Source organism: Colletes latitarsis, chromosome 14 (genome assembly GCF_051014445.1).
Source record: "Colletes latitarsis isolate SP2378_abdomen chromosome 14, iyColLati1, whole genome shotgun sequence".
NCBI classification, from domain to species: Eukaryota; Metazoa; Arthropoda; class Insecta; order Hymenoptera; family Colletidae; genus Colletes; species Colletes latitarsis.
The window spans coordinates 29,142,906-29,165,403 of NC_135147.1; the positions used below are offsets into that span (position 1 = coordinate 29,142,906).

Sequence of the window (22,498 nt, forward strand, 5' to 3'; positions counted from 1 at the left end):
GGAAAGAATAGCGGATGAAAAGAGTTTAGAACGGAACGGTCCCGGAGATCCTCCAGCTCAAGATGGCGATGAGTCCGCATATCTGACTGGACAAAAAGATCTGATAGCCGGACGTGTGCCTCGCGAACGCCGTTAACAGTAGGAAAATGAACGAGTAGAGCGCCACGTTGATCAAACGACACGAGCAATCGGACGTTCTCAGCACACGGGATCCAAAAGCGAGGATGAATCTCGTGCGCGTGGTGATGCTCGCCATCGTCGAGGAAATCGACGATTCTTGGCCCGTCGATTCCGTCTGAGTTTTCTTCTCCTCCCACGTTCGAGTCGATTCCTCTTCCGGTTCGTTCCTCTCTTCCGTCATCGACTCTTCCGACGTGGTTTCCTCTCGACCTCGTTCCTTAGGCAGATCCTCCGAAGTGGTCCATTCGTCCTGAGAGTCCCGTTCCCTCTCGTTGCTCGCGTCCCTGCCAAACACGGCGAGCAGATCCTCCTTGCAGAGTCTCATTCGAATGCACGGAGGCAGCTCCTCCAGCAGGTCCATGACGTTCTTCATGCAGGCTCTTCGACAGGACTTGTTCCGCGGATTGCACGGGCCTGGGCACTCGAGCGATCGATTCATGGCGCACGGCTGTAGGGAACCTGAAACCGAGGGTTTTACCGAAGTTAATTTCGTTGTTCTCGGTGGATGGAAGTCGGAGGGAGAGAAATAGAGTATCGCGAAGCCGTAGGAAAGCGTGCTCGGGCGCATCGACATCAACGAGGACGCGCATCTGCTGGCGCGTGCGCCTCGACGCTCGAGGTGTTGAAAAGTAGACTGCATATAACGAGGTTCAAGGGTGACTCGCTCGTAACGAAGCTTGAAAGGCCTGCGGGCGCTCCTTTCAATCAAACTGACTAGTTAGACGCGCCTCCACATTGGATTCTAACTCGAGAACTCACCACGGATCCGACGAATCGGCCGTTCCTGGAACGTCCCCGGCTATCCGTTTTTTATTTTTATTTTTTTCTTCTTTTCTTTTTCGAGACCACGTGCGCGTTAACGACGTTCACGTATAGCGCGCGCGTGCATCGTTTTTCGCCATTGATCCGTCTCGGGTAAATTTTTCATCCGGCCCCCCTCCGAGGTTAAACGTCAAATTTTCTGTCGATGGGATCGACCGTCGCGAACAACTTCAGTCGTAAAACCGCGAACAAACGTGCATTTCATTTTTCATAACGATCCAAAAACAGAAATTCTAGTTACTGTAACACTCGTACACTATAATGGTGATTTTTTATAAGTAAATTTGTTTTTTATGAATTAGAAACTGGTATGAGTTTGTTCGTACATTGAGATATTTAAGGGTTTCAATTTGTTAAGGATATCTGAAATCGATAAGGTAGTACGCGATCTACGTACGAAATAAACAGTAATGTGGGATTCTAGAGGGCAAAATAAGACGAAAATCAGGAATACTAATTTGTTGATGAAGGCGCGTTTGAAGTATCCTCCCAGGCCCGGTTTAACGAAACGGCCTGGAATTTGTGTTGCAGGCGGATGTTCCCGACCTGTCGCGTGTCGTTCAGCGGGTTGAAGTCGGAGGGCAGGTACGCGGTGTTGATGGACATCGTCCCCGTGGACAACAAGCGATACCGGTACGCGTACCACAGAAGCTGCTGGCTGGTCGCGGGCAAAGCGGATCCTCCGGCGCCGGCGCGACTCTACGTGCATCCGGACTCGCCGTTCACCGGGGACCAGCTACGAAAGCAGGTGGTTTCGTTCGAGAAGGTCAAGCTGACGAACAACGACATGGACAAGCACGGTCAGGTAAGAAATCTACGCCCCGTAATCGGTCGTTCGTGCACCCTTGCAAGCCGCGAGCATGTGGGTCAAATATCGATCATAGAAAGCAATCTCTCTCGACTTTGCCGTTTTGTACTTTCACGACTGCGAAATCAAAGGAACCCCAAACCACGACCAATTTGGTGTTTTCAAAGCACAATTGGGATCCGTTTGTACAGACTTGGATTATAGAAAGTAAAATACATCGGTTTTTAAGGGAGACCAGTGATCGATAGTGGAAGGAAAAAGGTGTGTTTTATGAAACGCTTAAAAGAAAGGATCCGCTGGGACACCGGGCGCGAGTCAACGTACGCGCGTTATTTATCGGTAAATTCACACATCCTCGCGTATCCCCCGTCTCCGTTCGCGTGTAAGTATCGCGAAAATAAAGCGGACGATTTAACGAACGACCGGTGCCAACGACGTCGACAATGCTCACGGATTACAGTGTCGTTTTTCACGCGTCGAAATCGCGCCGTTTCGCTCTCCTTCGAGGTGTCGGGGACGACGTCGTTGACGAGATTTCGGACGTTCGGGCGCACCGAAAATGGCCTCGTAAAACGGATACGCGACGTTACCACGGGACGCGTAGGCGTGGTTATTATCAACGCCGCTCGTTAATCGTGGGCGTCGAAGCTGCCAGGGCCCGTGAAACGTAATATTCCGTCGTCGTGTCGGCCCCGATCGATGACAAACCAATCTTTCCGCGCGCGTGCTAAACCTTCCGGGGCCTTCTTGTCCTTTTTTCTTTTTCCTTTTTCTTCGTTTTACCGCTTAATTACGCTCGCGTGCGGATTCGTTAATGGTGTCGCTACCGTTGCTCCTCTCGCCGTTCGCCCAGTTCGCATTTTCCTTTTTCTGCTCTCTCGGCCGTCTGCATTTTTGCTTCCTACGCACGCGAGTCGCCTCAAAACGCCCAACGACCTCGGAAACTCGGTGAAAAGTTCGCCATCGGGAGAAATCTAAGCGTCGATATCGAATATTCTCAACTCTGGGAGTTGAGCAAACCGCGACAGGTAACGTCAAACGCGTACGAACGAGAGCTTTAGAACGGTATTGCACCGTGCGCGACACCGTACCGTTATAGACACAGCGCAAAACACCATCGATACAACGATATTTTAAAGTCAATAACCTTACGATCTATAGACTTGGATGTATGTGCATGCACGTACTTTTGAAACTATGCAGTGACCTTTTCTAATTTATTTTATCGTCGTCGCGTATCGCATCGAAGACCGCTAGGCCGAGTTTGTGGAAACTGTTCCTATGCATACTTTGATCCAGCCGGGCCAGACTCGATGTGCATGTTATTCGAATCAGGGAAATCTGGAATGTTTCGATGCTTCCAACTTGAGTTTGTCGTAGTTTGATCGTTCCTCCTTTTACCTTTGGTTCGATCACCCGTCGAAAGAAATTCAGATCCGACAAATAATCGCTGGAACAATTATATTCTCCGATTAAAATAATATCGAAACGTCGGTATCGCGAGGAACGCGACGGGGCGGAGGCGTCGCGTATCTTTTTCTCCTTTATGTACCGGGGGTAAGGACGGTGCGAAGGGAATCGAGTCCGTTTCTTTCTTGGCCGTTGAAATATTTCGCGGTCGCGGGTAACTTAACACCATAAAAAGTGCAACTGTATGGCGGAAAGAGAGTAGTAACGCCGGGAAAAGAGCGCGGTGGATATCCGGCGAAAAGAGAGAAGGTACGCGAGGGTCGCGCGGAACCGTCCACTCGCGGACTGGCCATAATGTTAGGAGCATTATAGGCGGTTGGTGTTGGTGTCGTAGGTGGTTGTGTATAGTAGGCAGGATGGCGTGCCTATAAGCTAATAAATTGAATGGATGTTTGCCCGGAGCTTTTGTCATGATGATCACGAGTAGCCCACGCCTGGCCCGTTGAGCACCTTTTGAATCTCTTCTCCGCCAGGCCTGTTCCCGTCTCCCGCTTCAGGGGGCTCTCTCCTGCGCGTAGAGACTTCGTATCTCGCCTCCCGTTCGTGTTCCGTTCCGTTTCGTTTCTAACGCGCGATATCGCGCCTAGACATTTACAAGCTCGAGCCTGAAAAGCTTGCTCGACCGCGCTACACGTTTTCTTCGCCGTCCGCTCGGAACGATCGCTGTTGCGTACCGGACGAAACCCGCCAGAGTTCGACTGAAACGTAATTAAACGCTCGTTAACACCCATTCCTGGCGCCAACTCGCGATTCCGATCCCGCGGCAACAACCTACGCGCCTCCTCACCATTCGGGCCCGCCGCGCTGCCTCGCGGGTTAGAATCGGGTTATTCGCGTTTCGGGCGCTTCTTTCACTCTCAGCGACCAGTACAGAGTACAATACTCCTTCTAAACCGATCCGATCTCGCTTAAAATGGCTACCAGCAGACCAGTTATCGTTCGAGCTGGGATATAACGTAATGAATATTCGAACCGAGTCGTTGGCCGATCGGATAATATAAATCGGGCTTTAATTGCGAGGAGAGTGTGTAATGGGTGGATCTCCGAACGGGCTGAAAGCTTATTCCGAGTGGCGGAGGCGCGTACGCGAGAAACACTGGCGCATAAAGGATAGGTAGGCGAATATACACGTAAAGAACGGTCGAAAGGAAGCTCGAGGGGCCCCGTAGGAGGGGGGGGGGGGCAGATATGGTGAAAGAAAGAGAAGGAGAAAAAGCTAGGCAGCCGAGTGTCGAGGCGAAGAACAGACACACCGGTTAAAAGCAGTCGTGCCGAGCGGAGCCGAGCCGGGAGAGCCACGCAACGCCAGTCAACTCAACTCGACGACTCAAGTGGTAGGGAACATTCCTTCGCTACGGCCACTATTTCATCGTTTCGTATGACGCGATATTATAAGACCCCCGCCTGTGTGCTGGCTACTACACGGTGGTCCAAAAGCAACCATCCACCTGCGACCGGACCGACTCGAGGCGCGTCCTGTTCCTCCGCGATACCCACGGCGAAACGCCGGCTCTCTCGCGATCCACGCCGTCTGGAATCCCGGATCGATCGACGCTCCTTCCACTTCTTAAATCCGAATTACGTCGGGACGCCGTCCGGGAACACCGATACTTTTCTCCAACGACCGCGAGATCGAGTTTAATTCGACGAGTCTCGGTCCTCCCGATACATTTTTTTATTTTCACCCCCGATCGAAGGATCAACGGACGCGGTGGATCGGACGAGGTTGCCCGGTAGCGGGAACACGAAACGGAAAATTCCTTCTTAGGAAATATTCGTTCGATGGTTTGCGTTACTAGTAGACGGTAGGAGCTCTGTTTCGAGTGTCCAAAGAGTGCCTACGCTTGGGCTCTTCAGGCCCTTGTCGCGTATAAAAAGTGACTACGAACGAACTGTTTAAAAGTTGTAATTGAAGTTTAGTATCGAAGGGTTAGTAATAAATTAAAAATTGAAGGAAATGATTGACATCGCCGGCAACTACGGTGGCTTTTAGGGTAAGAGAAGAGTGGCAAGGAAGAAGGGTGGTAATAAAATTGTTGCGTCTTTGGTGGCAGTAAGCGCACACCTGACGTTTCCGTTCCAAATATAGTGGGGAAAAACGATTTCTTTTTGTTCGTAGTACGCAACAGCGCATTACCGACAATGTATGTACCGTGACTGACTCATCGGCGAGAGAAAAACATATCGAACGACGGTGGCTACGGCGAGGCTAGCCTGGGCTCGCGCTCGAAGGAAAAGCCTGGAATCAAGGGATATTAATAATTTCTTAACGCGGCGCACTTGTAGCGCCGGAGGTGCCTCGGGAGGCTCCGGTCGGCCATAATATTGAGATTAAAAATGATTTATGATCCATCGGGCGGTAGGGGTACGATATTCAATAGAGATTTACGGTGTAATTGACTAAACGGCGTAGGCGAAAGCGCGACGAACACGAAAATCGATCCGATGAAACGCGAATACGCGTCGTTATCGATATCCGTCGCTTTATCGCGCGAAATCGCACGAAAAGAGACGCGCGGTGGGCGTTCGTTTAACCGACATTACGATTCGGGCAAAAATTTCTACGTCTCCGGGCGCCTTTACGACGCCGGTGACTGGCGGAAGATAGAGTTACCAAAGAAAATCACCGAGTCTCCATAAATCACTCGTAATCTTTTATCGAAAACTCCCGGAGTCGCGCGCCCAATTGCCACTCGATTAATTGCGTCAAAAGTCCCGACTGTAGCAAAAACTGTAACGATTCTTCCGGTATCTACTTTTAAAAGAAAAAGAGTTCCTTTCTGTGGTTTTGAAACTGATACATCGAGTTATTTAAGGACTTAAATGATAATTAAAACTTGTCGAGGGTCTTTGCACGTTGCATACGCCGGTCACTGTCCGATCATCAAAGTTCAGCATCATTCGGCCGCGTGCAGTTGCAGGATGGGTTACCGCTAGAGGAAAAAAACGCGCACGTATTCTCGATTTTTAAATCGTTTAAATTATTTACGCCTCTTTACCAGGCATGCAATTAATTTCTAAAAGAGAATAAGACCCTAGTGCGATAGAAAAGATTTAGAAATAATTCACGGTGAAACGAGTGAGGGTAATACTCGTACAGCCTTTCAATTATACAAATTTGAAAACGGTTTAAAACCTCCCCATCTTTAGAAAATGCATGGTGCTAAATAAATTCGCAGATACGTTCGCTATTTGGCAAAGAGTCGGGGTATAAATCGCCCCGGGAAAGTAAGACGAATGCGGTCCCCTCGAATCGGGAACGAAGCACACTTGGAAAACGTTCTCACGATCGCGCGCGGAATGTCCTTTAGCCGGAGACGCTGGGTATTAAGTTTCGTGTCTCTCGGCTTCCTGTAGGAATAACCTGACCGTAGTCGCGACTCCGGAGGGGTTGATAAATTAAACGAAAATTTATGCGGATGCGCTATTTTATCCGCGTCCCGCTGCCACACATTCGCATATTCGCATATTCGCTCGACCATTATGCTCGCGCGAATAATTCGCGTGCGCCGTGGAGAGAACCTGGCGACGATGCGTCAGTCTCTCGGGGTGTGTCTCGGTTCGCCTAACAGGGACAAGGGAGATCTCGAGGATGCGGGCATATCCCGCCATTATTTCGTCGCAAACTGAATTCACGGCCACCTCGTTCCAGTCGCTTTATCGCTATCGAGCCTAGACTTCTCATAATTCTATTAAAAGGTGGACTGGGGGATGTTCGTGCAAATATAACTTTGAAACAGTGATATTTATCGTACAATGTTCTCAGCGCGTTAAATAAATTTGTCACCGTGCACCGTGCATGGTACACGCGGGCAGGAGGTTAAATTCAACGTGTAGCGTATATGGTACACGCGGGCAGGAGGTTAAATTCAACGTGTACCGTATATGGTACACTTACCGCGTTAAAATAATTTTCGAAAATTTGAAAGAACTCGTACCTTCGATGATGAGAATCTAAATATAAGATCGACGATCGGTGGTACGAAAATGGTGGGTTTCGCGAGCATCGTGGCCGTTCTTTTGGCGTCCGGTTCGGGGTTTAGCGACGTCCCAGAAACGACGATCGTTTAAAATGTTTGGAATAAAAGGTTCTGTAGGAGGATGTCGTGCGTCGGTTGGCGGATGCTCCGCGTGGACGGATCCAGGCGAGATCCGTGTGCGTTCGGTGGCATCCACACGAACGGTCCGAACGGAGTAGAGCAAATTGGAGTTCTGACAGGTTGCAGTGGGGTGTCCCACCATCCAACGGTGCAGAGAAAACGGATAGGGGCACCCCGGGATCCCAGACACCTATAATCGTACGGGCATAAAGTTGCCCGCTCGGAAACCTACGGTCCGGTCCACAGGACCCGCGTACTCGTTATCCGGACTCGAATTTAATTCGAGGCTTCGTTTCCTTTTTCTTCTCCGGGCGAGAACAATCTCCCGACCGAAGGACGACTCGCGTCGTACCGTCGGGAATAGAATTTCCATCGTTCCTCCGGCCTCATACCGCGAATTAAACGTCCGCCAAGTCGTCGAAACGTCGCAAACGTTCGAAATTTTATTCGGTATCGAAAATTCGATGTCACTTGCTCGAAGTCGTTCGACGAATTAATTGGAAAATCAGCGAATCGGAGTCTCGGCGTACACGGGAAATAAAAATAAAACAATCATCCAAAAATGCAAACGAGTTATAAAAACGTCTAGAAAATTGAAACTCGCGATTGACGCTAGAACCACCGAAGAAATGTAAAATTCGATGGGAACAAGTGTTTATTTAAATTATCAAATATTCAGTCGAGTAAATCTGGGAAGAATGAGTCTCTGAATGACGAATAGTGCAAATGTATTGAGGGTGGACTGGTATGAATATTGCGGTGAACGAATGGGAAGATGTTTTTCGGAAATTCGTAGGATTTCAGTGGTCGAGGAATTGGAGATATCGTTGACCTTGGAGACGCGTAGGAATGCGGTCGATTTTGAAAGAGGCTGTAGGGACTTGACGCGAGAAGCCACGAATTTAACGCGCGAGCGGAATCAATGAAGTGGCGCCGGGACACCTCGACGAGCGAGCCAATTACGCCTTTGACCGGTTAATTAATACGACTATAATTCCCGTAGTGTTCGCGTAATTACGCGGTTACATTCCGGACACCTGCGTCGCGGCGGACCGTGTTCGGCCGTGGAAACGGTCGCTTCGAAGTTATCCGCGAAACGGTTTTTATCGCGTCGCTCGTTTCCTCGTACGTCCTTGCGTATATTTCGCGCGGGATAAAGTTTAACGATCCCCACCGGTGGAATTGATGCCTCGAAGTTTCGGGTACTCCCGGAGCAAACGAAAAAAATGTGGACACGGGTTTAGAAATCAACGGTTGTAAAGAAAAACGTTGATTTCGTAGCAGCAGGTGGTCCAAGTGTCTTTTCGATTCGTCGAGATTCCTGTACGCTCGAGAATGTGTACATTAGTCATCGAAACGAGCGAACCGAGCGTCAGCAAACGTTGATTTAGAATTCGATAATTTAGAAGCCGTGTAAAACAGAGTGTCTTCTTTAATTGTTATTCCTCGACCCTACGGTTTTCGCTGTATTTGCTTGTTCGCGAATAACCGATGGTTTTTATAGCCTCGAAATTTTTTACTCCGCGTAGAAAGTGGCCAAGGCTGTGAAACGGATGATAATCCGAGGGAACAATATCCCGTGAATGATGGCGGATGGCGCAGAAATTCCGATGACACCTTTTTCAATTTCCGAGGAGTCACCTTCGCAACATGCGGTCCGAAGTTGTCGTGCTGCAAGATGACGCCATTTCCATTGACCGTAGCCATTCGTTTCTTTGTTAACACGGCGTTCGAACTGGCTGGTTCGAATGTAGCCATGATACAGTACAGTTTCGATTATCCGGATTGCCCGAATAACCGAGATATATACCCCGACTATTCTTGGGTATATATTTTATTAGTTATTAATAATTTATATTACTACGTTACCCGTGGTTGCGTTTCTTAAAAGTCGGAAACGAATTTTTAAGAAAAATTGACTTTGGTAGGTGGACAAATTTTTCGACGAAAAAAAACTTTTTCAAATCGTACTAAAAAAATTATTTTCAGTTGCGGGGGTCAATTACAGTAATTTTTGGTGAATAGACATACCCCCGAATTCCTACCTCCATTCGAGAAAAAAATTCGAATAGGTGTCTAAATTTTTCGTCGAAACTAAAAAGTTTCAAATTATTCTGAAAAAAATATTTTTATTTGAGGGGGTCGATTACAATCATTTTTGGTGAATAGACGTACCCCCGAAATCCTACGCACTTTCGAGAAAAAAATTCATTACCGAAAATATAATGTCTGACCAGAAATGTTTCGTTCGTTTCGGTATAGTAATTGTTAAATAAATAACAGTAATGACTATTGACTAAATTTAGATTCAGGTCAAAATTGACCCAGGCACAAATTCACTATGCAATTTTACGATCGAATTATTACGTTTCGTAGCAGATTTATGAGTACTTTTCACTGGTTGTTCCGATCGTTGTAAGTCGTTGCTGGGAGTTTAAACGCGCGAAGACAACGCGAACGGCAACGATCTTCGACGCGTAGGATATCGATAACGGTAACAGTAAATACTCGCGCGAACGAGCGATATTAATTTCACGGGTATAATCTCGCGTTATAAAAATAAATTACGACCCGAACGCTCGTTCGAAGTCGCCGGATTAAGTAACAAAACGTTCTCCTTGTGGTGGAGGGAGGAGAGGACATTTCCATCCGGATCGTAGACCGAGAGTGTAAGGGGGACCGTTCGATCGGGAACTATCCGGGGCGTTCGGGGCCCGATGGAGCGAGAAAAACGACTATAAATCGCGCGTGTAATGCCGCTATCAACGTGCATTACATAGACGCCGCCGTTGTTTGATGTATCGCTGAATGCAAATTGCGCTTGTCCGACGATGAGAGTCGATCGGACTCTCGGTCCCGCGATTGTACGCGCGCCTCGAACTGCTATTTACCGCGATAATTTCGATTTACGGGAACGGCGCGAACGTACGCGTAAGCGCGAGAACATGCACGAGCCTTTGGGAAACGCAACGATCGTCCCGGCAGGAAGAATCTCCATAATCGTCACGATGATGTCGAATTATCCTTTTGCAACAAAAGTAACGGCGTTAGTCTAACGACCCTCGACGAGCACGCATCCCAAAGAAACGCAGATAGGATTCCTATTAAAAAAACTAACCACACCTGAAAACTATCGGTCCTTTTATTTCGTAATTGTCAATCCATTTGTGTAGTTTCACTAGCAATGTATCTGAGCTCATGGAAACTCTAAAGTGAAGCATAGTATTATTGTTAGTTACTTATCGAAAACCAAAACTTCACTTTGACCCTGATAAAGGGTTGATAGCCAACTATACAGGCTGTTCGGCCAGCCCTGGGAAAAATTTTAATGGGAGATTCTGGAGGTCAAAATAAGACGAAAATCAAGAATACTAATTTGTTGATGGAGATCTCGTTAAAAAGTTATTAACGTTTAAAGTTCCACACGTGCTGAATTTTTTTCTAGAAAGTGGGTAGGATTTCGGGGGTAGGTCTGTTCACCAAAAATTACTGTAATTAACCCCCGCAACTGAAAATGATTTTTTTAGGACGATTCGAAAAATTTTTTTTTCGTCGAAAAATTTAGGCACCTATCCCCTGTCGATTTCTCTTAAAAATTCGTTTTTTATTTTTAGTAATTCCATTTAACGCCCTACAGAAAAGTTATCTAATACTTTTTTGTAAGTACCCACGAGCTTTACTTCAGAAAAAAGTTTCATTGAAATATATTCACAATTGTAGACGTTATGGCTGTTTGAAAATTGGACCATTTTTATGGGGTTTTTCTCATTTTGCGGGGTCAAGGACCAACTTTTCGAATATTTTTAGAATTTCTACATATTCTACACTAAAATACGCGTCGTTTGCTTTTTTAAATATTAAAATCGTCCAATCCGTTCAGAAGTTATGACATTTTAAAGATTCGCATGAAATTTTCGGGCTACGTTTCTGGCCTCATATCAGATTTTTGCTAAGGAATTTTTTTCTCGAAAGTGCGTAGAATTTCGGGGGTATGTGTAATGACCAAAAATGATTGAAATTGTACCCCGGAAACGAAAATAATTTTTTCAGAATGATTTGAAAATTTTCATTTTCGCCGAAAACTTTGTCCACCTTTCTGAATTTTTTTCTCGAAAATGCGTAGGATTTCGGGGTTATCTGTAATGACCAAAAATGATCGTAATCGACTCTTGCAACCGAAAATAATTTTTTTCAGAACGATTTGAAAAATTTTCTTTTTGCCAAAAAATTTCAGCACTTATCCGAATTTTTTTCTCGAAAGTGGGTAGGATTTCAGGGATATGTCTATTCACCAAAAATGCTTATAATTGACCCCTGCAACCAAAAATAATTTTTCCAGACCAATTTGAAACTTTTAAATTTAATTTCTTAATAACTTTTTGATGAAGCCTCAGTCAAGAAATTGATATTCTTGACTTTCGCATTATTTTGGCCTCTAGAATCTCCCATTGAAATTTTTCTCAGAGGTGACTGAACACACCCTGTATGCTTAAAAAAAAATAGCGATCGTATGTTTCTGGGCGCGAAAGTCGACTACGGGACGCGTTTGACCGAGTATCACCACGAGAAAAAAAAAGTGGAACGTGTTAACGCGGTCGTAAGAAAAAATAAGAATTGAGACATTTAGTTAATTATCGAACGACGCGATAACGACACGTTTCGCTTCACGCGATATTCGGGACCCGGGGCTTTTCGTTTTTTCGTAACCCGCACGGTAGTATATTCGTGTCGTAGGATGCCTCGCCGCGTGTTAACGCGCGATCCCGTCCTCAGATATCGGAGATATATTCGCGCGCGATAATCTTGTCGCTAATAAAAATCGTATTTAATAACGCTTTCCCAAGGATGCACGGTGCGCCGTACGTTTCGCAACGATCACCGACCTTAATAACGCCGCCCAAAGACTCGATAACGGCTCGACTTTCGATCGGGCAACCGGGCGACCGATAAAAAATGTCTACGAATAATATCTTTTAAAATTCGTGTATTTACATTCTCTTTTTTGGCTCCAGTTCTTCCAACAGTCGCCTATTCAAACAATTAACGAGTTATTCCAGTGGATCGAAGTTTAAAACATACTTCGAATAAATAAAAGACTCGATCGCAATAGGGGTTTCGAGCATCACAAGAATCTACTTTTGAAATAAATATTTTTTTGGTTCCACCTTTAAAGGAAAAGATCGTAGGCTTCCTCGTTTCACGGACACCGAAATAAGTTATCCGATTGGATACGTTCACGACAGGTTTATCGGGTGGGCATCGAGTGCACGAGTGTGAGCGTCGCTGTAGGTGAAGGATCGTCCACGCGTGTGCTAACTTGGCTTCTTGAGTTTCGGTGCCACGATGGATCCGGTCGTGCGAACGAGACTTTAAACTCGGTTTGAACTCGGTCCCCGGCGATCGAGGCACCGAGAATTGGTCACGAACAGTCCTTTTACCACCTGTGCTCGTTTGACTGGGTCCGCCATGGCCGTTTTCGTATCTCATTAGCTCGATGCGAAACGTCCTCTCGCGGAACTTTGTATTTCCTTCGTTATTATATTAATATTTTGCATCATAATATCGATACGTTCCTCAGGAATTCCCTCGTATCGTTAAAAGCAACGGAGACGTCGTTGATTACCGCGACACCCTATATACTCGAAGTCATTAGTTAGGCTTACCCAGCAAATCCTGCCTTAGACGCGATGCTATTAATCGTTTGTTGAACAGATTCCAATTACTCGATAGTTTGTTAACACGTAATTAGTTTTGAACATATTGTTCGGACGATTAATATCATCGCGTGGATCTGCCATTAATAAATCGGGAGTAATAAATCCAGGACGAAGTCTGGACGACGTTCTGTTCCGAGTAAAAAATCTTTAATGACTCAACCACGAGAAACTAAAATATGGCGGCGGTTAGCAAGATGGCCGCCGTTTTGGAGGGCCCACTTGGAGAGTTACGTTCGTTGTATTTGGTCGTTGGTAATTTGTAATCTCATTATAACGGTGAGAAAATGTTGTGCAAATATGAGAAAATAACTTGGCAAACTTATTCGTTAGAAGAAAAATATTTGAATACGGTCTGTATGCGCCGTTTCAAGTGCTTAAAAAAAGAAAGCAATTGCGGGGAAACGTTGGGTTATTAGTCCGCGACCGCGAAATTATCGATTAAGTCAGATCGAGGGAAAGATGACGTGTACGCGGGCGTCCAGGTTGACGTCGCGACGCAGAGGTTGACGCGCGGAAACATTATTTCAGCGTTTCGCACGAATAGTCGCGGGAAGGCAAAGGTTCGAGAATTAAAGCATTCAGGCGCGTTTACACGCGCGCGCGTTACGCGATATCTGAGCGAGAAAGTCACATTGTTTCGGACAGGAAATCGATAGGCGACTTCTGCTCTCGGTGCTGCATCGACCATAGTTGGCTCGAACGTTAGAGGCGCGCGGGAATAATAGAGTCGTCGTTAAAAGTTTAAATCGCAAGGTGAATCGCCGTTAACGCCCCCGCCCAGCCCGGTTCGAAAATCCGCTCGCTGTCGTTCGAATCGAGCGGTCTCGGTTGATTTATTCGCGAGTACCTGTTGCAAAATTGACGCGAATGATTACAAAACCGGTAACCCGAACGAACGCGGTCGCGAATCGCGATATAATATTTTCGTTGCGTTATCGATCGTTAGATAAGGAATGATAAGTGGCCGGGGGCTCGGACTCCACGGTCCGTCGTCGCCTGTTAACGTTCGAAACGCGAACAGGATTTATACTTGCGCCTGGCAGCCGTTTCCGAGACTTTAATTAAGAACGCGTAAATCATCGAGCACCTCGGTTTGAAACTCGACGGTTTTCTGGCTTTCAGATCGTCCTGAACTCGATGCACAGATACCAGCCGAGGATACACTTGGTCCGGTGCCGGCAAACGGACGACAACAATCTCCAGATAACCGATCTTCAAAAGGAGGAGCACAAAACGTTCATATTCCCGGAGGCGATCTTCACCGCGGTGACGGCCTATCAGAATCAGTTGGTGAGAACGACGATTAGATTAAGGTCTCGACTAATTTCCCGATCACGGAGACCCGGTAACCGCGATACGCGGGACGCGCGTGTGCAACCCTTATCGCGAAATTAGTCGAGTTTCTCGGTTACGAATGCGCATGCAAACGCAATTACTGACCGAGTGCCGATCGTTTTGCAGATAACCAAGTTGAAGATCGACAGCAACCCGTTCGCCAAGGGTTTTCGAGACTCGTCCAGGCTCACGGACTTCGATCGGTAGGTACAACGCGCACGCGGGAGACTTTCTATCGTTTTTATCCACAACCCTTTGAGGTCCTAGACATTTCGCGGTGCAACTATTTCCGAAAATCCGATTTACAGCACTTAATATAAGTAAGAAAAGTAATGTAACCTTCATTTTTGACACGTTTCTTTTTTCTTGTGAATATGGAACAGTTGCATTAAATCGTTGAAAGGTTGTCGGAGATGGAAATGGAACGGCCTTTGATTAAAATAACAATGTGATATGAACACGAATCGTTCTAATTTTGTCTTAATCTAAATAAAAAATAACGATCAGCATTGAATCACAGTATCGAGAGAAAATAGACGCAGGACCTCGAAAGGTTAACGACGAAGTTAAAGCACTGCATCGGAGTTAGAACTTAGGTTGTTTGAATTATCGAACGTGGAAAGCGCGTTATTCGTTATTCGCGACTAAAGATGGCGGGGCTTAGAAGCGGCGGGGCGAGCTAGGCGATCATTACGCGTCATTATAACGTCGGCACCTTAATCATAACGCCGACCGAGTTATCGCCGGCGATCTCTTGGATCTCGTTAAACGTGGAAATTTATACAACGCTAAATGTCGAAGGAAAGGTACATTTGATAGTGAATAAGCGCGCGTACAGCCGGGGCGATCCCGAAGTTATCCGCGATCATCTATCTGCGTGAATGACGACGCACCTGCTCGGTCGCTCCGTCGTCGTCGTCGCGGCCTCCTTCCGCGCTTACGACCGGGGCGGATACACGCGTGACAGAAGCGAATTTTTCTTCGGTCGCGTCGAGGGATTATCGTTAACGGCGACAAACTTAACGCTACGAAATTTTCCATTAATCTTCGCGGACCGGTACCTAATTATCAGCCTCCTATGTTCCACGAGAAATAATCGGTTTCGATTAATTGCAATTTTCTTATCCCCCATCCTCGTAACGCCCAAAAGTTGTACAGTTCTACAGTTGTTCGTTCCATTAATACGAACATAAATAATCCCCGCTCGTTCCATCGGATTCGTTGACAGGTTCCCCGTACGCGTTGCACCAACCACTGGCAACGAGCGTAATAAACGGGCAAAGTAAAAAAGGAGGCCAAGTAATAGGTTCCGCGCGACTTGTCCGTCAATTAGAAAATCGTTCGTCGAACGAACTGTCCGATCGCCAGGCTGAAACGTGCCTGTGCACCGTCACGCATAAACCGCATGCGACGTACATTTAATGAAACTTCTTCCAATGATTCATACAATCGACTACTCAAGAAACTGACGTAAGATTGACTCGTTAATCGTCCATTAAGGAAAGGTAGGAGTTATCGAACGTTACGAACAAACATTAAACTTAATTCTTGCTTTTAGGAACTAGCGTAATGAACGTTGTACCCTGGACGCTTTGATGACTCGATGCGTTGGAACCAAGTTCCGAGAATTGTTTCTTTTGGGAAATAAGTAATAAGTTTCGAGCCATGTGTCTTTGTATGGGCAATGGGTAAATTTGCGCTTGAATCGACGATTACGCGTCGAAAGATTCTCCCGAGGCGATTATCCGGTCGTTTGATTTCAATTAACGCGTACGAACGGTGGCTGACCGGGTGCAAATACGCCCACTAAATCGTTTACGCTCGATCCCAGCGATCTCCGGGCTCGCGAGTCAAGGTTTTATGCAAATGTACCGGTGTATACACGGTACGTGTGTCGAGGAATCGATAACGACTACCCAATAAAGTCGTCTTCCGTTGGGTCGCGCGCGGCCAGGGTCTCTCGTGCACATTCGACTCGCGAAACCGATATCGAGCTCTCGACCGCATTTACGCGAGATATATACGGCGAACCGCCTTAACACGATCGCCTCAGATTATTCCGTCATCGATGGACCGATCTAAACCGTACCACAACACGGTTCAACGTATCCACGTTCGTGAATACTCTCCACGGTTTGTCCAAACTGTGAAAAATAGAGGTATACCTACAAATTCTCCGGCGGACTCGTTATTTTATGGTAGTTTACACGATTAAAAGCACCTGGGGCTGTTCAAACTACTGAATATTTCACTGTAAGCATTTTAACTCGTTTGTCGTGGTGGTCACCGATGACTGCCGCTTCAAACTACTTTAAACTGTTGAATATTTCTATTTATTATGCTGTTGTTGTTTGTTTCGTTGGTTGATCGGCCAAGTGTAAGGACAAGATGCGAGAAACGTTTAATTATTTATGGGGATTTACACGGTAGTCTTACGGGACACACGATCGTAGGAATCCACGGTTCAATCGTCGAGCCTTGCATATTTCGCATTGCATCGACTAAATTTAACATAAATTGCTAACAAATAACATTTACGGGTCCTGTAGCTTCAAACATGGAGCCTAAGACCCGTGAAATTGACGAGTTTCGTAAATCCATCGTCGAGCCCGAGAGTTAATTAATTCGCGACCGTAAAAGTATCCGAAAAATAATTTGCATTTATAATTATCGGGGGGCGGATGAATTTTTCCAAAGACAACCACGAAATTTCTGGGTATCTGCAAATTATCCGGGTTCTTCTCATGACTGATAATCTTCACCCGTTCCCTCGAGACGCGCGGTAATGACGTGCTAATCGGGGGCGTGTCGATACTCATCCAGAAAGTCCTTTCCTCGACAAATGCGCCCGACACGATCTTCGACGCGATTCCCAGAATCGTTGGGCGTGTTCCAGGCATTTCAACGTTTCGCCAGGAACGTCGTAACGGAACGTTGACGTCTCCCCGGGCCCGGTGGTTCCCTCGAAAAAGAGCGTTCGTCGTCGAGGATACCCGTTCCCTCGAACGGGGAGGATCGGTGTCGCGATCGTTGTTTGCTCAATGTAAATTCGACTCGGCCGCGGATCAGCGCGACGTTACGGTCGTCGATCGACCATTTTAATGACACGGCAGTTTGACCAGAAGACGCTGTCCCGAAATCACTGGCCCCGGTCTACCGCGACCCTCCTCAAATCAGCACCTGCCTAACCGTGATCACCAAAAATCTTGCCTCGTCATTCCCGTCGGACGACCTGCTGAATAAAATTCGAGTCGATTCCATTATTTATGGGTAAACTGACCCGGTACTAATTTATTTCGACTACGCGTTCACCATTTTTGGGTTATGTTTGTTTATTGGTATCTATAAACACACTCCTCTGCTTGATCTATGTTTCGTTTGGCAGCTCGTAAAATACAAGTAGGGAGTCTGAAAGTATAAAAGACCGCACGTGTATACAGATCGCGAAGAGATCGTCGAACGATACTAGCGCCGTATATGCGCCCTGACCTCGCGACAGACTCGATCGTGTGCACGTTCTATAGATTATATTCGATGATTGTGTTTTATCCCAAAATAGAAAGAACTATAATCAGGCTGCTAAGGTTACACAATGTGGTCATTAATAATGAAGGAGAGGGTATTATAGAACGAGACTTCTAGATTACGATCGCGGACGGAACCGTAACCTTTAGGACACGTAGGTAAATGTAAAAGCAAAAGTGATCTCGATTTTAGCGGCAGTCAAGGATGATGGTAACTAGAAAATGCAAAGTTTATCGAGTTTCCAAGTACCTGAAAGTAACCTACGAAAACGAAAGGGGGGTTAAAAAGGGCCGTTACTCGCGATAGAGGCCAATAAGTTGACCGGTAGAGTTCGCGTTGGTACGAGGAAGACGGCGCAGCGGTGGCGGTGCAGGGTAACTGGGCGTGGACGGTTCGAAGCGATCTACGGGTATCGAAATGCCATCGAATGGCGGGTCGGGTGGTTGGCGCGACATTCGATAAGTCCGAGACGTACCGAGAGCGATAAGAGGGCGTGCAAGATCGAAGAAAACGGTCCGGAATCGGTCCGTAGGAGAGGAACGAGCGGGGTAACGGAAGGGAACGCGCGGCTTCAGCGGTTACAGCAGTCGTGTTCGGCTGCACGGATGCGGCTCTGGCGGCGTCCCGAGTTAATGAGAGAGCGGCCGCACGGGGCAATACGGCGCATGCTCCCGCCCACTTCACGCCGTCGCTGATAGATAGATGCCCCTCCGGCCCTTTAGCCTCCTCCCTCCATCTCTCACCCTCGCCCTCTATCCCTTTCTCTATCTCTCGAACGATCCTCGCGCCCCCTTTCCTCTCCGTCCACGCTGTTCCCCGTGTTCTTCCACCGATGCCCTGACCATCATCGCGTCCGCGTTCGCATACGTGCCCGCAAAAAGCCCCGAAATCGTTGTTATAAAGATATTACGGTAACTGCGAAAATTTAAGAACCGTTTATAAAAACGTGCTCTTGCCCCGCCCCGCGGCGTACAAATTTACGGCCAGCTGCCGCGAGAAACTCGAAATTGCCTCGACGCCGCGTATAGGTTCGCCGCCCGCAAATTACTTAGCTTCCATGCGCCGTACGGAGGAAAGAGGGTTGCTCGCGAGCAACGAGAAAACGCCGCGAGACGAAAACTAACCTAACCCCTGGGCCCTCGCGGGCTCAATCTCGGGCTGAGCGCGCGTCGAATCGTCGATCGGGTCGGAATCTCGTTGAGAGATGTCGCGATTACGATTACGTGATCGCGTATCGGTGAGTCGGGGTTCGCAAGAGAGGACAATCGACGGAATTTGTCGTTGGCGATCGTTCGTGGAAGCGGCGAAACGTCTTTGGTTGCCGAAAGTGGAGAGAACGACCGGGGACTCTGTAGAGGGTCGGGAGGGACGGAAGGGAAAGAGAGCGATTCCACGTTCGGTCGGTTGGTTCCGGAGGGCAAGGAGGGCAGGGCATTCATCTATATTAGCTTCGAGAGCGGACGGCCTGTCATTACCGCTGCCGCTCTGGCCTTCTTCTTCCTCCTTTTCCCCTCGCAAACTCTCGGCGTTCCTCTCTCGCCTCCTCGTCCCGCCGTCTTTCCGTCTCGTTCCACGAGAGCGTCTTCGAGCGAAAGAAGATCGCGCGCCTCGGATCTTTTCTCCGTTTCGCGTCCACGCGGCGGCCAGAGGAGCCCTAGCGAGCTCTCCGGGACAGCTCGGACCGACGCCCGAAAGTCCCCCGGTTCGCTCTGGCCCATTAGCCGTGTTACCAAAACCTTACGGACGGATAGACGAGGACAGTGAAGGGAGGATTCGACGGCCTGCGGAGCAAAACGAAGGGAACGAGAGGGGTGGGGGTCGGGGGGACGGTGTTCGGTGTCGGTTCGGTGGCTGGAGAACGCCACGGAGCTAATAACCGCCGTTTAAAACGCAAAAACAAAGGTCTCGCCGTGCATCATCGGGACTTTAGTGGCGGCGGCGGTCTCTCGGGGAGAAAGAAGAAGAGAGAATAAAGGGGAAGTGGAGAAAACGTTGGACGACCGCGGTACTAGCCGCGCTGGCGCGCGTATATCGGCTGGCTATCCAACGCGTCAGGGTCATTACCGGATCATTACCTTCCATATCTACCGTGCGACGACGATGATGGCCCGGCCTGCGAGCGCCGTGTGTAGAGTCGAGTCGACCTCGCAGCGGTGCGCGCGCCTCCTCGCACCAAAGCGACCGGAGTGCCCGACTCGCACACACATCGGTGCCCGCTACTCGCGGTACGCGATGGAAAGGGTGGGCTGTGAAGGTGTGCGGCGCTCTTACACACCGAGCCAGGTCGATCGCGCGTCGGCCTGCTAGGCGGCAGCCGGGTAAATTACAGGCTCGACCGTATTTTGTGTTGTTTTGTTGTTTTTCAACGCGCCGAAAGGAAATGAGCGAGCAAACGCGTCACGCCACCCCGAACCTGCTAATTTCTATTCATATTTTATGGCTATTAATTTCTTCACTGTTACACTCGCTCTTTCTCTCTGCCCCCTTTCTCCCTTTCTTCTCCGCCCCCCACCCCCCCTCCTCTCTCCTCCTCGTTCTCGCTGGCCTTGTTTCTTACCCGTATTTCGGCGCGATCGGTCCGTTTCTCATTTATCGTTCCTCTTTTTATCCCGAGCCCTTGGACGTTTTTCCCCCGAACTTTCCCGCGGGAATTTTTTTCATTCCGAAACTATTGGAATTTTTTGGTCGTTCCGTTGGATCGAGCGCCGTTGAAATATTTATTTTTCGCTCGTCCATTAGACGGCCGTTGAAAGCGTTTTTCGCGAAACGTTCCCGTCGATGAGGCCCCGTCCGCCTCGTCGATCCTTCTGCGTGCGTACGAGAGAAACCGAGTCGAACGAAGCCGCTCGATGAACTACCTTCGGCCATCAGTGGGGTGTAACCTATTATTATCTACCACTTACCTAATGCCTTGTGTCAGCCTCGGGGTAGGCGGAGAATAACAGGCTCCCCATTCGATGGAATCCCCTCCGCGCTAATATCGCGAGGCCCGAACGAGTGTTTTACTACTCGAAACCGCGTCTCAAAGTGGAAAACTCCTCCGCGTCTTGGTTTTCTTGCACGGGCATTTTCGAAACGCGAATCTAAAACGCCGTCCAAGCTCGATCGTGTGCCCTGATACGGACGAGACACGACGAGTATAATGTCGAAGATCGCCGCTAAGGAGGCTCGCGTGAGAAATCACGGAGTTCACAATACGAGATTGCTCGGCTCGCCAAGTCGGAACGCGAAACCACGCGAAGACATCGTTCTCTTGCTTCCACGACGATCTCGAGGAACGAGGAAAATTACTTAAGAAAAACTCGAGACACGCGAACGAAATCGCCAGCACGCTCGAGCGTTGCTTGTTCTCTGCTGGATGGCACTTCCTGGGACGATTCGATGCTCGGAGGGCTCTCGAGAGCCTTGGAAGATTTAGGACCGTATATTTTTAAAAGATAGTCTGATCCGATAGCTTGGAAGTTTCGATAAATTAATACGTGTTTGGAGATACAAAAGAGATCGATGGCGACGGAGGACACTCGAAAGGGTCAGGACGATGGTAATTAGAACATTTGCAGCGTAACCGCGCCATTACAGGGAGGTAAAACGCGCGGACTCGACTCGTCGGATCGACGAGGAATATTTATTGCACGGTGTAACGATTACAGGAGGCCCGACATAGCGCGAATAGTAATAGGCGTCCGCCTCGGGCCGCACTCTCGTCCCGACGAACCACTGTAATTAGGGCTTTTATTGTCTGTACATAAGGAAGCTTTATGAAAACATTAAGGATATAATTCAAGGCTGGGAGGCCATGTCGTGAGTTGCAGCCCAGGGTTAATGCATAGAGAGACTCGTCCGTGCTGCGTCATTTCCGTTTCGCGTATACAGGTGCAACTCGTGGCGCGCGACCGCGCTCGATTCCTCTCCGACTCGCCTTCTGCGTCGCGCGTAATTCGATTTCCGGATTGTTTTATCGCGTCACGTACTATTAAGCAATTATCGACGAACCAAGATGCGTCGAGATCCTCGTGTTATCGCCTCAACGGATTTCCTCCATCCTTCCTCCCCCAAATAGGCAACCGAAACTAAAACTCGTTGCATAGATACGTATAGTACAAGATGCACTTTATTAGTCGCGATATCTTGCAAAATAGTTTCCCTGGACAACTTTTACAGGGAGTAGGATTTTTGTTTTTTCAATAGGTTGTCTCACTCGAGACTTGGATCGTGCAAACCAATGACTAATAACATTAGCATGGAAACGCAATTTACGAGCGAAACGACGGATTTCTCTCGCATCGCGAACATCCCCCGAGGCTGTTCGTTGCAGCTTTATGCGCCAAGAGCGTCTTGGAGGATCTCGGTGAAATTTAGGAGCGAGACGATCGATCGAATCGACGACCGTACGTGTCGACTAATAGAGTTTGGGCGTTTGACAGCGATATTTCAGAAGAAGCAGAAGAGGAATGGCCGCAAACGCGGCGGTGTGTGGTCCGGCACGTTCGAGCGGACGGCGATTAGCCCCGGGCCCCCCTAATCCTTCGCTTCTTTCAGCC

At 48.1% G+C, this 22,498-nt stretch overlaps 1 protein-coding gene across 1 annotated transcript in view; it reads left to right on the plus strand.

Moving 5' to 3' along the window:
* Positions 1–22,498, plus strand: part of LOC143350057 (uncharacterized) — a 45,487-nt gene that overhangs the window by 17,747 nt on the left and 5,242 nt on the right. Inside the window, exons 3-5 of the mRNA XM_076781846.1 lie at positions 1,534–1,807; positions 14,220–14,387; positions 14,559–14,635. Of these exons, the coding sequence (XP_076637961.1) occupies positions 1,534–1,807; positions 14,220–14,387; positions 14,559–14,635 (519 nt within the window). The remainder of the gene's footprint in view (positions 1–1,533; positions 1,808–14,219; positions 14,388–14,558; positions 14,636–22,498) is intronic.